Source organism: Rattus norvegicus, chromosome 17 (genome assembly GCF_036323735.1).
Source record: "Rattus norvegicus strain BN/NHsdMcwi chromosome 17, GRCr8, whole genome shotgun sequence".
In the NCBI taxonomy this organism is placed as follows: Eukaryota; Metazoa; Chordata; class Mammalia; order Rodentia; family Muridae; genus Rattus; species Rattus norvegicus.
The window spans coordinates 76018226-76033815 of NC_086035.1; the positions used below are offsets into that span (position 1 = coordinate 76018226).

At 41.0% G+C, this 15590-nt stretch overlaps 1 protein-coding gene across 16 annotated transcripts in view; it reads left to right on the forward strand.

Annotated features, from left to right (window-relative positions):
- The window catches only part of Celf2 (CUGBP, Elav-like family member 2), an 825373-nt gene that overhangs the window by 204298 nt on the left and 605485 nt on the right, over positions 1–15590 (forward strand). For all 16 annotated transcript variants that reach the window (XM_063276301.1, XM_063276302.1, XM_063276304.1 and 13 more), the window contains exon 3: positions 2800–2838. In XM_063276301.1, coding sequence (XP_063132371.1) covers positions 2800–2838 — 39 coding nt within the window. The remainder of the gene's footprint in view (positions 1–2799; positions 2839–15590) is intronic.

Sequence of the window (15590 nt, forward strand, 5' to 3'; positions counted from 1 at the left end):
GAGAGAGTGCTTCATAGAAACAAGTCAAGGTAGGGGAATTGATTTGGGCTCATGGTTTGAAAGGATGTAGTTGATTGTAGCAGGGAGGGCATGCCAGAGAGTATGAGGTTATCTCTTGGCAGCAGTCAGGGAGATGATGGTTAAGAGAGGATCTAAGCCCAGGTTATAATCTCATAGCCTATACACATGACTCTATGTTTGCCAGTAAGGTTTCACATCTAAAAGATTCCACACGCTGCTTGAACAGTATCCACAAGTGGTCACCCACTAATCAAAACACATGCACCTCAGGGAAATATTTCACACAAAAACTGTAACAAAAAAAATTACATATTTCCAGAGCCCCACCATGAAACACTGAATCAACACTTCTGAAATTAGACCTAGGATTCAGAGTTCCTTAAATGTCCGTTGAGTGACTGCTAACCCAACATAAGAATTGAAAGCCTCCATCTGTGGCTGATATACTCCTGAAATAAGAGAGTGGTTTCATCCCTCTGAATACATTCTCCATAAGGAATATGTATCGTATTTTAAAGTGAACCCAAAAAAGCTGACTTAGTCTTTGGGATACTCCCATCTGCTCTCTGTTAAACAATGAACCAAACTGTTTAGCATCAACCGATTGGGTCATTCTGTTGACCAGAGAAGCCACAAACTGATCTGATTGCATAGGACCAGATAGACATGGAGTCACATGAAACTGTAATACAGTGGCAGGGGTTTATAGTCTATCTACGTCACTTTTTAAAGACAGTCACCCGAAAATATAAGCTAGCAAGTTGCTCTCTTCAGTCTAAATGTGTCCCCCTCCTTGAGCTAAACAGGAAGGCAGATGTGTTGCCAAACTGCCCCTTTGACTTATGTTGACTATTCTATTCAATGGCCAGACATCAAAATATTTTCTATTATTCATACCCAGGGACCTTAGCATCAAACACAAATGATTTCAAAACTAGTAGTCTTTAGGTTGTATTTTAAAGTTAATATATCTAATACCTTATAAAGTTCGGTGGCTATTTAAAGTTTTTATCTCACTGCTGTCATATCTGTATTTTAAAGCTCTCACCAAATAAGTCACACGCTTAGGACTAACAACTGTTAAAGAAGGTCAAGACACGGGCTAAAAAGAGTCATGTGCTACTTTTTAGCCATTTTTCTCTGTATGGGAAATGTCTACAGTCTTCTTAGACAAATTGTATGTGTAGCCTAAATATACATAATTGCAGAGCACGAGGAACTGGGTCTGTAGACATCTCTGTGGGTGCAGTAACCAGACTGAAAGATTGGAATCTCCCTTAAAATCAAGCACTCACCAGTCCCAGAACTGAATTCCACAACCATCCACTCGTGTGTTACAGATAAATGATAGATGGATAAATTATAGAATTGGATAAATAGATAACAAATAGATGTTATATGACTGATTATATAAAAAGATTATGTAGAGAGATGAAAGATAAATGGTTGATTAATAGATATGTCAATAAAAGATGATGGATAGATGATAGACTGATAGATGCTTGATTGGATAGAGATAGATAGATAGATAGATAGATAGATAGATAGATAGATAGATAATATACATGATTGATAGATGATTGGTTAGATAGCTATCAAAATTTTTTCTACTCTTGAGGGGTATATTTACTTAGTCTGTATTGAGTTAATATTATAGCTATTCATGTCAAATATTAAGAATCATCTTGAATAATTATCAACAATGAACTTAATAATCATCAAAATTTAGTAGTAAAGCCAGCCCACACTGATAGCCAGGAGTCCTATTTTGTATATAGATCACCCTCCTGGTCAACCATGAGGTCTTAAATGATCCCACAGCAAAATACACTTCTACTTTAGCAGTTTATAAAACTATCAGTCACCTGCTTTCTTGACTTGCCTCAATATTTAGGATCTCTTCACATGACTTCCCATTCCTCCAACAAAGGAAAAGGAATCAATTATAGCTTACCTCAGCAACATTTTTTAAAGGGCCAGGTAGTAGTTCTGTTACGATGTACAGGCCGTGCTCCCTCCTTCCCAATGACTCAGATCTGTCACTGCAGTGTAAAAGCAGTCACAGAATGTGGACAGAGGTGTGTGGATGAATTCCAGTTACACTTCACAGTTACTAGCACTTGAGTTTTACATTAAATTTTCACATCAAGACTTACTCTTCCTTTGATTTTTTTCCCAACCATTTAAAAAAGAGAAGATGATTTTTAGCATAGAGAGCATGTAAATACTGAATGTTGTTTGAAGTTAGACCATGGACTCTAGTTTGCCAGCTCTAGGCTTAGAATGGTAAAGTTCAGGTCATAGGCCAACTCTAGCAGTGAAAGAGATAGATCAAAGCGGAAATGTTTTACGAATGGGAAATTTCACTTTTGCTTTCAAGAGAACAATAACTATTCAATTAGAACAACGACTGATTTGCATAAACAACTCCAAACGAATCTCACTCATCAACCCTAACTCTAGTCCACTGGTAAGGACTCTTGCTGACAAGCCTGGTACCCTGAGTTCAATTCCCCAGAATAACATAATAGGAGGAGAAAACCAACTGCTGAAAGTGTCATCTGGTCTCCACACACATACACACATACACACATACACACAGACACACATACACACATACACACATACACACAAACCCACATACACATATACACACATACACACAAACACATAAAAACAGTAAGGTTTTTTTTTTTAATAATTATAGGTATTTAGTTTTTAAAAAAGCTTTCTCAAATCAAAGAGCATATTTCATTCCCTGTATTTCTTTTTGTCTAGGTCTACGCTGCTGCAGAAAGGGGTGATCCAGACACTCGGGTAAGAACTGTCTTCTGCAGGGCAGAAGGGTACTGTGCAGTCTCTGCTGGGAAGGTAGTGGTGGCGTTTTATTTCCTTGCTGCTTTTCTACTTCTGACATTCGCTGGGACATAAACATTTTGGTTCGTTCTCTTGAGAATTTTCTCCTCTGGATTCGGACTATTACTGAGTCTGACCCTCGTGCCTTTTGAGTCATGTTTGCAGGAGAGTGTCACTGGGTATTGGTGCGTCTATGACAGACCACTCTTTGATTTCACATCCTCATATTACTAGTGCTCTGGGTTTATTGTGAGATGTTGTTATTTCCTCAAGGCATGAGCTTCTTCCTTAAAAAATAAGGATTATAAAGAGCTATTAGAAGTTTATTCAGAGAAACAGCTTTATGGATCTGGTTTTGAGAATGGAATCTGTCAAGTGTGCTTATATATTGACTCTATTTTAGCGTGGACACAAAGTCATATTCCTTCTGTCCTGTGAGGTCAGCACAGCCAAGAAAAGAGACCTCAGAAAAGGGACTTGTATTCTTGAGCTGTTAACATGGTGTCTAAATTCAAGATAAAAATCTGTCTTAAGTAGTTCAAGAGTTTCCCTACTCGTGTATTTCACTATGAAACATAGGAATGGCTTACACACAGAGCCCGGATCAAGGGAGAAGAAATCAAACAACTGGTTTCAGGTCATCCGCTCAGAAGTTATTTTCCCAGGTCCCCTTGCAATCCTTCTTAGCTTATTAAGTATTGCGGCACTGGATACTGTGGACCCCACACTCTGGAGTAGGAATCACTGAGAAGCGATTCCTGTTCATGGTAGTTTCATTCATTAACGCTATTGCATTCATTTTGGTTTTGTTGATTTCTATGGTCCTGTTTCTCATTTTTCCCCCCAACACATTCCCTGTTCCTGTTTCTTTTGAATGTTTTAATCCAATTACCAGCTCCGTAAACGAGCATTTGCCACATCTACGGTAAGTGCACTGAACTGTAGTGGAAGTGATTTCTGATTACCCACAAGCTCGTTTCTAAGGGACACAGGAACAACAAGCAGTGAACTGAAGAAAGAATAATGGAAAATGCCTTGTTAGGTGACTGTGGCAAAGATTCAGAGCACAGATGCTAAACAAAAAGTCACAGAATTCTGAAACACATAGATACTCTCCTGGAAAGTGCTTCAGATCTGAGTCATATTGGATCAGCTTAGTTATCCGAAAAAATACGTTGCAGACTTTATAAATCAAGACTTTTATTAATATTGGGCTAGACTTTCTGAGAGGATAGCAAAAACCAACCGAAAAAAAATGAAAAACAAAAACAATTAGACTCTTGAAATTCCTAGAATTTTGTTAATGAAGCCAAGAATAACTTTAGATTTGGGATTTCTGAACTTTTTTCTCCCTTTGGTGGTCCCCTTGTCTCTACCGTTTCTAGAATGTCTACTTTCATGGCCTCTTACTCCCACAAAAGAGAAACTGACATTTCTTGGGCCTTGACCTAGGACTAATAAAAAGTGCTTTGTTAAAACTTTCACTTGCTACCTGGAGTCAGGCCTTGAAGCCAGGCACAGAAGACTGGGGGAGGGGCGTAATTGTTGTAGTCTGAGCCCACAGATGAGCAAGTGTCCCAAGAAGTCAGAACACTTTCTCAGAATCCCTAGAGTGCTAGGACCATACATCCCAGATTAAGTCGCTTTTCTGCGAACATGATGGCTGCTGGAGATCATGCTCTCAGAGGTAGAGTCAGAACCAAGGCAGTGGGAGCTTCAGTGCCTGCCTGGGTGTGAGTGATAGATGAAAATGGTGGCAAGTCCTTCCCACTGCCAAAGGCCTCCACAGTAACGGTTTTAAAAATCAAAAGGAACCCCAAAATGGTTGTCCAATAGGGCCAGCTTCATCCCAAGAATAGAACATTGTATTTCAAAGCAGGTAAAGATTCATAGTTTTCAAAGTCTGGGCATGCTATAAGGCAGGGTTGCTGATATAGTAATCTTTGAACCATGCCAACTGAGACTCCCACATTATAATGTACTAAATTTTTTTTTGGCAAAGCCTAGGAAACCAGGCACAGATGACTCTAGGATCCAATTTATCTGTTTCATAGGTATAATGAGGAATTTTCAAGACATGTCCTACTCTGGTTTTGCTGAGCATGTAGCAATGAGTATCTAGAGGTACAGGGATCGGTTCTGAGTTGGGTCCTGCCTTCCTTTCTCAGGGGCCAAAGAAAATTAGAGTGCAGTGATGTAGTTTTTACTGCACTCAGTCATTCAGCCTTACATATGTCAAATCATCAAATTTCCATAGTATTTAAGAAGCATTTGACTGCCAAATGATGAATAAAATGTGTGATTTAAACACCGAAATCTAAAGTTTAATGTCTCTTTTATGGTTTCATGATGTACTATAAAATACAAGGCATAACTTTGGATGACAACGGCAGTCACCCAATTCAGCCTACAAATTTGCCTCTTGTGATATCAGAGCTTCCCTAACTGTAAAGTCCTATTCAGCTATGACACAGGGGTTGTAACCTTGGTTTCAGGACTTTTAGATTACATATTAGAGGCCAAGTTCTAAGTATGGAGAAGGTGGTCGTTTGAACCGGACCATGCAATAGCTTGACTCACTATTCCAGGACTTTTGTTGAGAGATAGGCAGCTCTTTCTGCGATGTGGGGTGATGGATGGCAAAGGACTCTGTCTCCTGAATAGAGCATGGGATTCCACAACGCAAATAAAGAGAATTAAACACGTAAGACTTAGTAAATGAAAACTGGTGCTCAGGGGAGAGATTATCTACTTTTTTTTCTTCTCTATTTGATAGCGATTTCAGAATCATTTCCTCTGCAGAAGAAGTCACTTCAGAATTGAATGGTGGCAAGGGGTATAGACTGTACTCTTTGGGTTTTGTCAAAGACATCTAGACAGACAGTGCTAAGTGTTTAGAATGCTTCAGTGCGGTGTGATGGGTAATTCCATTGGCATTTCCACAGTACCAACCTGGTAGTCATCTTCCTTTGCTGTGTTAATACATTGAGGAAAAGGGGGTGCTTTGGTCAGCCATGTGCCTTTTTGTAGGTAATCTACAAAGATTCTCAAAGTTACCGTTTAGATCAGGGAGCTCTGGCAGAAAACTTGATGTCTATAAAAGTTGTCAATGGGTCTGTTCTCCATAGCCTCTTGCTGACTCACCTTTTCCCGATGAAATAAAGAAAACTCTTCATCACCTGACTTCACATTCTTAGATCAGCCACACAGCAGTTTTCCTACCTCGATTCCTGAGCCCAGGTTTCCTGAGTAACTTCTACCTGCTATGTTTCTCTGTCCATGATGTTTCTGCAGTTAAACTCTGGGCTCTTCTTTTTCCCATCTACCATCTCACCGAAGACTTTGTTGTAGAATAGCTTCACAGAGCAGCATACACAAAACACAGTCTGGATCACCACTGTTTTTCCACGACCACCCAGAATCTATGCCTAAAAGGACTGCTGTAGAAATGGAAGAGGTTAATTTCCTTTTGCTTCAGACTTGCTCTGCAGACCTCGGTAGAGAGACGAATCTGCTCTTTAAAAATTTATTTCCTTGGCAGTTTCTCTTCCTATAAATGGGAACCTGGGATCTCATAAAACTGATTTAAAATTATCAAATGCTATTGAACCAACCTAATGAAAATTTTAACCAAAAGTCATTGTGAATTAGGTATGTGATATACTGAGAATGCAAGCCTTTGTAAAGTAGATATTGTTCTTATGTAAACTCATGAATGGAGACTTTCTTGAATAAATTACTTCTTAATAACATCAGAGAGTCATTGGCTGGGTAAATATCTCCCTGGGCACTCACTGAGGTTTCTGAATTTAAATGTTCAATCGAACTTCTTATTTGTCACAATTCCTAATGAGTTTTTCTTTATGAAATCATTGTTAGTATGAAAAAGTAAAAATTTGTACCTAATTTCTAGATTAATGGTCTTTAAAAGACCTCAAGGGGTTGGATTTTTTTTCTTGCTAAAACACAAAATTTACATAATTTCTATTGCCCAAATGTTTAAACTCCTCAACCCACTGTTTGCAACCTGAAGCCTGAAAAAGAAAAATGATCTGAGCAGGCAGAATGACTGGATTCCTGTTTAGGAGAACAATGGGCCTGCTTAAAGGGCCTGAAGGCAAAACCATTTCTCCCACCCTGGCCTGTGAGGTGTGTGAAGACTTTGCAGACATCCTTTTCAGACTCACATCCCACCAAGGCCAGACACTGTCAAGTTCAGCACCTGCTAAGCCAGTCTGGGAGTTGTAGTGATTTGAATAAGAATGGTCCCGTAAGCTCATAGATTTGAATGCTAAGTCATCTGGGAGCATGCGTGACCTCTCAAGGTGTGGCCTTGTCAGAGTGGGTATGGCCTGGTTGGGGGAAGTGTGTCACTGGTTTCAAAAAGCCAAGCCAGGCCTTTCCTGGTGCCTGTTGATTCAGATGTAGATCTCTCAGTTGCTTCTCTAGTACCATGTCTGTCTGCATGTAGCTATGCTCCCACCATAACAGACTAAACTCTGAAGCTGTAGCCAAGCCCTAATTAAATCTTTTCTTTTATAAGAGTTTGGTGGTTACAGTGTTTCCTCACACCAAAGCATCCTGACTAAGACAGTTGTTACAGTTAAAATATGGAGGGTTTTTTTTGTTTTTGTTTTTGGGGTTTTTGTTTTGTTTGGTTGGTTTTTTTCGTTTTTTTTTTTTTTGTTTTGTTTTGTTTTGTTTTGGTTTGGTTTTTTTGGGGGGACTTTGGATGGTACCTACGTTCTTTTAATTTCAACAATGCAACAGATGGTCTGAGTTCACACCTGAACAATAGTGCTACAGGATCAGCTTAAAGCTATCAATATATTCTATACTGTGGACCCTTTAGGGTAGGAGAGGAGGAAAAAACCTGTTTATAAGCAGACCTGGACTGTCTTGCACATATGGTACAGGGAAGCAACATCATGGCGTGTCAAAGATGTCGTCTCGGAAAGAAAGATGCAAACAATTTACCATTGTTGTCCTCTACTGCTGCCTACATCCTAACCAGACTCCTGACGTTTGTTGTTAATGAGGCTGAAATAGATACTAGCTTCATTTCAACACAGATTGAGACAACATGATATCAGAGGGATTGTTCTGGAGACATCCTAGATGTTAACATAAGAACCTCAATGTAGGGGTGTGTGTGAGTGTGTGTGTGTGTGTGTGTGTGTGTGAGAGAGAGAGAGAGAGAGACAGACAGAGACAGAGACAGAGACAGAGACAGAGACAGAGACAGAGACAGAGAGAGACAGAGAGGGAGTACGTGGAGGCCAGAGACAACCTTAGGCTTCTCTTCCCATGAGCCATCTACCCTGTTTGTTAAGATAGACTGTCATTACCCAGTACTTTCCAAGTAGGTTAGTTAGGCTGACTGGCCAGTGAATTCTAAGATCTACCTTTCTCTACACCCAGGACCATAGCTGGCTTCTTTATTTGGGCTCTGGGTCTCAAACTTGGGTTCTAAGACTACTTTAATGACTGAGCCACATCCTCAGCCCAGTGCATGGCTGCTTGATCACCACGTGTTTGTGCCATATTTGCTCCAAGATTTATTTCAACGAACCTCCCTAAAAATCTAATCAGTTAGGTTTGGTAAGGTGCATGGATATTCCTAGCTTATGGGAGGTAAAGGCAAGAGGATCCAAAGTTCAAGGCCAGCCTAGGCTACAGAAGAGCACATAAGATCCTGCCTCAATAAAATGAACAAAAAATGGAATCAACAATTACAGACCAGCTCATTACCATATAATTAGTTATATGAAAATGAATGCTATATGCTCTGAATGCCATAATATTTAGTGACCTTTCAATATAGAAGCCTATGAAATATACTTTGTAAAACCACATGAAAAATTGAAACATATATTTTAATGTATTTCATGATACTGTGTCTTAAAAATCACATATGCTTAAGGTACTTATTGAAAGATATTCTAGAGTTTAGGTCAATGATATTCTTCCTCCACAGATTCCAGGAATGGTGTTCAAATCACTATGGCAGAAAAACAAATGTTCCCCAGGAACCTAAATTGGCAAATGACTAAGTATACACAGCAACTTCCTCAAGTACAGCTTGTGTTAAAGTGAAGACTTTAAACAGAAGCCAAGTTTAGTCCCACATTATGCTACAGGTTGATTGAAATACATATATGCTAACAAAATTCTGCATCTATACATAGCATTTCCCTACTGAATTTCATCAGGAAATCAAATATGAAACCCCACAGAGAACATTCTCCAGGCCACTTCATTTAAGAAGGATGGGTAAAAGAATATGAAGCCTTGTGGAATATCCCCACCCAGGAGCTGTGTCGGGCTCACACACACACAAGGCTGAGAATGCGGGTAAAGCCACAGGTACCTACAGCCCTGTAGTGTGTAAGTAACACACGGAGCAACAGCTACAGTGACCCCTCGGTCCTGTGATAGCTCTTTGTGTATTCCTCCTCAGTAGAAGATTCTGACCTCATAGTAGAAGTTTCCAGAGCCTTGTAACTACCCCCACTCCCCACTTTTGGTTGATTGTTTATGAAAGGGCTTAGCAAGGCATAGGAGGCAAAATAAATGTCATAAGCATAGGCAACTTTGTCTCATTTGTTCCTCCTAATTTTAAATGTTTTTAGAAGTGTAAGCCAGGTGTGAGAGGGCATGTCTAATTTGCAAGTGACCTTACGACCCAAGGTGAGCCAGACTGAAATGATCTTGTGTTTGAGACAGACATATTTCTTAGTCTATCAACCTGTGCAATAAAAAAAAAAATATATCTATATAAGCTTAGTAAGAGATGTCCATACATAGGCATATGCAGTACATGGTATATGATATGCTGACTGCCCCAAAGTGATAAAATGAATCTCAGATTCCTAATTGTCAGTAGCTCAGGACTCAAAGTCAGATCGCACAGATGTGAACTCTTACTGTAACCTTTTCCAAGCTAAGAGTCCTTAGGAAAGTAAACTTTTGTTTCTTGCCTCAATTTTTTTCCATATAGAATCTCTGTGGCTTTATAGATTAAGTAATAAAATATATTTAAGATGATGGCATCATCAAAACCATATACTGTTGCTCTGGTATCCTCCTTAGAATGAGGCCAAAATGTTGCTGTCCACCTAGAACATCTGACAAGTTTAGAGGCATCATGCATTCAGCAGGAGAATAATAAGTACCAGATTGGGAACATTAGCAAGGCCTGGGTATTACCGGCATGGTGATGGATTTCTGCAGGACAAGTAGAGTGTGGAGATTTATTGGTAAATTACAGAACAGCCCTTGAATAAGAAGCTGCCCGTTATAAGCAGGAGAACCACACAACCCACTTCACTGAGAGTGTGTGGGAGCATTGCCACAGCCTGTTTAAATTGCTACCATAACCAACAGCTGCAGTCATTCGCTCCCTAGAAGTCTGAGTCTGAAGGTCAAGATCAATGTAGGAGTATGGTTGGTCTGATGAGAGCTCTCCTCTAGTTTGTAGACTGCCAGGTTTCAGCTGATTCCTCACATATTGGAGTGGGACTAGGTATCTTTTGGAGGATCCATGTTTATCTCTTGTCATACGAACTCAGACATGCCTGATCTTGTTTGGTGACCCTTTTATTGAAGCACGGGTCCTAACATGAGAGTAGAGGCCCCATGAACTTAGCACTTCCTAAAGCTCCCATCCCTAATACGATGTCCTTGGAGATTACATGTGAATGAGAGGACAGGGGTATGATAATAACAATTGGTGGAGTAAGCCTGAGTTTAATGGAGCCATTTCCTCTCACACACACCATAACATTGTCTAATATGAGACAATCAATCAATGGTAGGCCAGCTAACGGAGCCTATAGTAGGCTCTAGGAGTGTAACCCAATGCATTGATTAATTAACTTGGAGTGACAGGCGCTCCCACAGATTAGACTATTCCTCTCTCTGTGTGTGTTCACTGGCTTCTGGGCACCTTGAGTTATTATCTTAGAAAGTGTAAATTATACTATTTTCATAGTATTTGTATTTCTTTTTCTCACCACGGGGGGGGGGATAAAATAAGAAAAATAAACCCATGGAAACGCTTACCAAAGCAGAGGATGCGTTGTAGACAGATGAACGTCCTCAACTTGCTTCTCTCTGTTCTTCCTGATTGTAAGTACGTGGAAAAGGAGAGACGCAAGGTAAGCGAAAGAGGGCGTGTCCCTAATCCAATAACTGGGAGGCTGATGCAGGAAGCCCGTGAGTTAGAGGACAGCCTCCAACACACTGAGACCTTGTCTTAAAACAGATGCGGGGGGGATGGAAGTGACCCCATTTCCACAAGATTACATACCCATTTACCTTCACAGTAACCATATAAGCTACAGAGCAGGCTTCTCAATAAACCACAGTGAGAGTTGGGCCATATCTAAAACCGCGCTCATGAAACAGGACATCTGGGCTGAGCTGCTACTTAGCTGACTTCTGCCTTCTTATCTCTTGCTCTACTGACAAGCTGTTAATAAAAGAACTTTCGTGACACTTCACTCTTTTCATCAGAAGCAAACAACAAAGGATAGGACCGGGACTATAGCTCAAGGTAGAACACTTGCCTAGTATATTCAGGACATTGGGTTTTGTCCCTAGAAATACCAACAACAACAACAACAAAGATGATACAAAGATTAGAGAGGAATATCTACAGGGCAACAGAGCAGGCAGAGTGGGGAGTCTGTCTTTTCAGCAGAATTCATGTAGAACTACCCCATCTTAATCACCATTCTCAGTTATGAAGCACAGTAATGATTCCTGTCTTTTCAATGAGCCTGCAGGTGAACGCATACACTTAGCATATTCATATATTATCACACATAGGCAGCATGGTGTGTTATTAGAATATGCAACATATAGTGGAAAATTATAGGTATACAATATGCTAGAATCTTATATAATATCCGTAACTATGTAATGTATATATGTGTATATATACTTTGATTTCCTCTCAGTGAAACACCCTATTTTTCTTATTTCTTGAGTGTATGTGTACACAGGAGTGTAAATACATGTGTGTTTGACAGTGTTCATCACATGTGTATACAAGCATGTGAAAGCGAGAGGAATATTTTGGTTGTCATCTTTAAGAATATGCCTACCTCACTAGAGTCAGGACTCTAATTGGCCTGGAGTTCACCACTTAGGCCAGGCTGATTGACCAGCAAGCCCTTGGTATCTTCTTTATTGACACCTTAAATTAACAATCACACACCACCACATCTGACATTTCTACGTGGGCTCTGGGGTTCAAATTCATGTTCTCTTCTGACTGACTAAGCCTCCTGACACCCCTTCAGAGACATTGTGTGTGTGTGTGTGTTTTTGTGTGTGTGTGTGTGCAAATATAGTAGATCCAAAGATTCTTTGAAAATCATCCCAATGATATTTTACATTTTATGAATTCAAATATCCATATACACCAAACTTACCAAAGAAAATTATACATACTTTTTAATTTTTGTTAGTTTGTTTTTCAACTTGAGGTGCTGAACAGGTAGTCTGCATATGGCTGCTGTTGTTTATGAACAGAGGCTGGTCTTGAGTTTGCAGCCTTCCTCTTCCCTCACCCTTCTTAGGACTGAGATTGCAGACATGAACTACCAACTCTAATAACATGTTTTTGAAGAGTATTCCCTTCATGCCATTTCCCCCTATGGTAATTACTCTGGTAAGAGCCAGCCCCAGAGTTGAACTCACCCCTGTGACAGTGGCTTCCCTTTGTACTTGTGTCAGGCAAGAGGGAAAAGGTGGAGATACCAATGGGGAGCAGCTCATGCGCAGCCTTTGTCCCGAGAGGTGGGGATGTTCTGGGAGTTAGACAACAGTGGCACAGATTGAAGTATAAACGCAGACAGTCTCCATGCTGTAAGTGAAAAGGACAGGGAATAGGAAGATGGCACTCAGTTGTCCAAAGAATTATCTGAAAGTGGAAATGGCACTTGATCTGACATGTGTGGGGTGCTTGGGGTTGCTAGGTAGGAACGAGCTGGAAGTAAAACATTGAGCATTGAGAAACACCATCCTGCAGAGGGGCCCATGGCACATCCTAACTCGGAGGAGATGATAGGCTGACCACTAAATGTCTTTGCTGTTTGGAAACCAACCAAAAAGTGATCAGAGACAATGTGTGCTCCGGGGCACTAATCTCAAAAGGAGACTGAAATCTCCTCATGTCTTGCAGGTCATCTTTTCAGAACCCTATAAAATACTCCCTCTCCCTCTCTCCCCTCCCTCTCTCCCTTCCTCTCTCTCTCCCCCTCCCCCTCCCCCTCCTCTTAAAGGTCAGTGCTGTATAATCCTCCTGTATCACTATCCACCATAATTTTTGAAATGGGATATCTCTCTCTCTCTCTCTCTCTCTCTCTCTCTCTCTCTCTCTCTCTCCCTCCCTCCCTCCCTCCCTCCCTCCCTCCCTCCCTCCCTAGTGCTAGCTCACTAGTTGGCTAGACTGAGTGGCCAATGAGCTCCAAAGCCTCCCCTGACTTTGAGCCCACAGGATTGCGGATGTGTGGTACGGTGTCCAGCTTCTTGACATGAGTGATGGAGATCTGAACTCGGGTTTTCATGCTTCACCAGGCCCTTTACCCATTAAGCTATCTACAAAGTCTTTACTCTAGCTTTCACCCCGGTATGGAGAGACTTAATTCCTAAGCAATCATAGCAACGCATACTGAAGACTGGAATGACCTCTTGACCGTATCTTAGATTTCACAAATGTCTGTTTCCTGTTTAGGGTAGACTAGTCTTGTTGTTCTAGAAACAGCAGAACCCTAAATGTTTAAATGCTGACATTTCAGAAGCTTCACCTCCACCTTTAATTGAGACCATCAACCCCACTGGACATGTGGCATCCCCAGATAAAGGATTGATTCCTTTGGCTTCAGGCTTTGTACCTATTAATATGCTAAGAGGACTCTAAGCAGTAGCTCACAAAATCTGTAGATTATAGCTCGCTATGAATTAATCATTGAATCCTCTCACAGGGAGATGTTTAATTCTAGGAGAGACAGAATGAGAGAGCTGTTATGGGAGAGCAGGTCCTGGACAATGAGGGGCTCTAGAGAAGGGGAAGCAGCTCCCACTCTCCATTGCCCTTTATTCATCATCGTCCCACTGATGTGAGACCTGTGGCACGGAACTCCCAACCACCGGCTGTTGGCCTCATTACTTCTCCTGCTAGGCTTCAACTCAATGACTCACCTATAGTGTCACTTTGTCTTACTAACATCGTAAAACCTAAGCTCGGGGCTGGGTAATTTAGTACAGTGCTAGAGTACTTGTCTGCTATGTGCAAAGCCCTAGATTCTCTTCCCAGCAGGAAAAAAAAAAGAGTCAACCAGTTCATTTATTCATTCATTCGGTAGCCCCCAACTATAGGTATTCATAGAAACTAAAGCAGAAATTCATTCCCATTGGAATAAAAGGTCGGCTCTAGGTTTAAAGGCGCTATCAGAGGCAATATAGGCAGGCTGCAGGGAGTGCCAGAGTATGAGGTAAGCGCTGCCTTCCCTGAGCCAGCAGCCCAAGCCAGCACCAAATGCCTTCCCAAGCTGCTAGAAAGGATTAAAGCTGGGGAACTCCAACAGAGAAGGATGCAAAGATTCCCAGGAATAGGAGCCTGAGTTCCAAATGTCAATTACTAGAAATCTCCAGAGCCTGGGTAAAAATAGATATGCAGGTTTCTTTGTTCACTTGTCGGGAAGGGTCATCCTATCATATCAGATTCCCATCAACCTCTTATCACCCAAGAGCTGAGTTGTCAACCATTTGCAATTGTAAGTTTCAGTTACCCCGTTGTCAAGGCTCCTAAATTAGCAGAGAGCCTTTCAATTACCTCCAAATGCCACAGTTTGCAGGTTTCCACAGAACATGCACAAGACAGACACAAAAGAAGCTAAGGAAACATAAGAATTGCCATGACCTGGCTTAGTGCTTTCCGGAGTAGACTACCCCTGTGTGTTTGTGCCAGAGCAGAGGAGAGGGACAGGACTGGGAATTGTCCCAGTTGCCAGCAGGCGGGTTTCACCAGCCAAGAAGCAGCATGGGTCGAGAACAAAAAGAAGTTACATCCTTTTCCTTCTGTTTCGGCTGCCACCCCCGCCTTGAAAAGTTCCTCGCACTCTAACATTCCTTTTAGCTGTGCCCAAGAAATAATGTACAAGTGAAGAAGGTTTAGTCTGAATGACTCATGGACATCTCATGCTAAAGTACTTCAGTTTGCAGTAGGCTCCAAACCAGACCTCCTAGTTGAAGGAACTGCAGTGCAGATATTCAAACAGTAAACCCTCTAAAAGTCAGTTTGATTTGATTACAGTATTCAGTGCTTGGTTTTTTAAGGGGAACAATAGATTTGCTTTCCTAATTAGTTTGAGGCTAAGCTAGTATTAAACCTGTATTCTGTTCCGTGAACCCAGCCTGGTTGGAAACAGAACAATGCAGAAGAGGAGCAGAAGAAAAAGGGAGGAACCAAATATACCCATGGCTACCAAAAGCCAAGAGAAAGGGGACATAGACACAAAGTAAACAATTTACAAAATATCCGATCTTGATTTGATTTTAGAGAGAAGGATGCTGGTATGCTGTGTGTGTTATGTGTGTGTGTTATGTATGTAAGTATATGTGTGCTATCTTGTATGTTATGCATGTGTGTTATGTATGTATGTGTGTCTTACATACGTGTGTATGTGTGTTATATATGTATG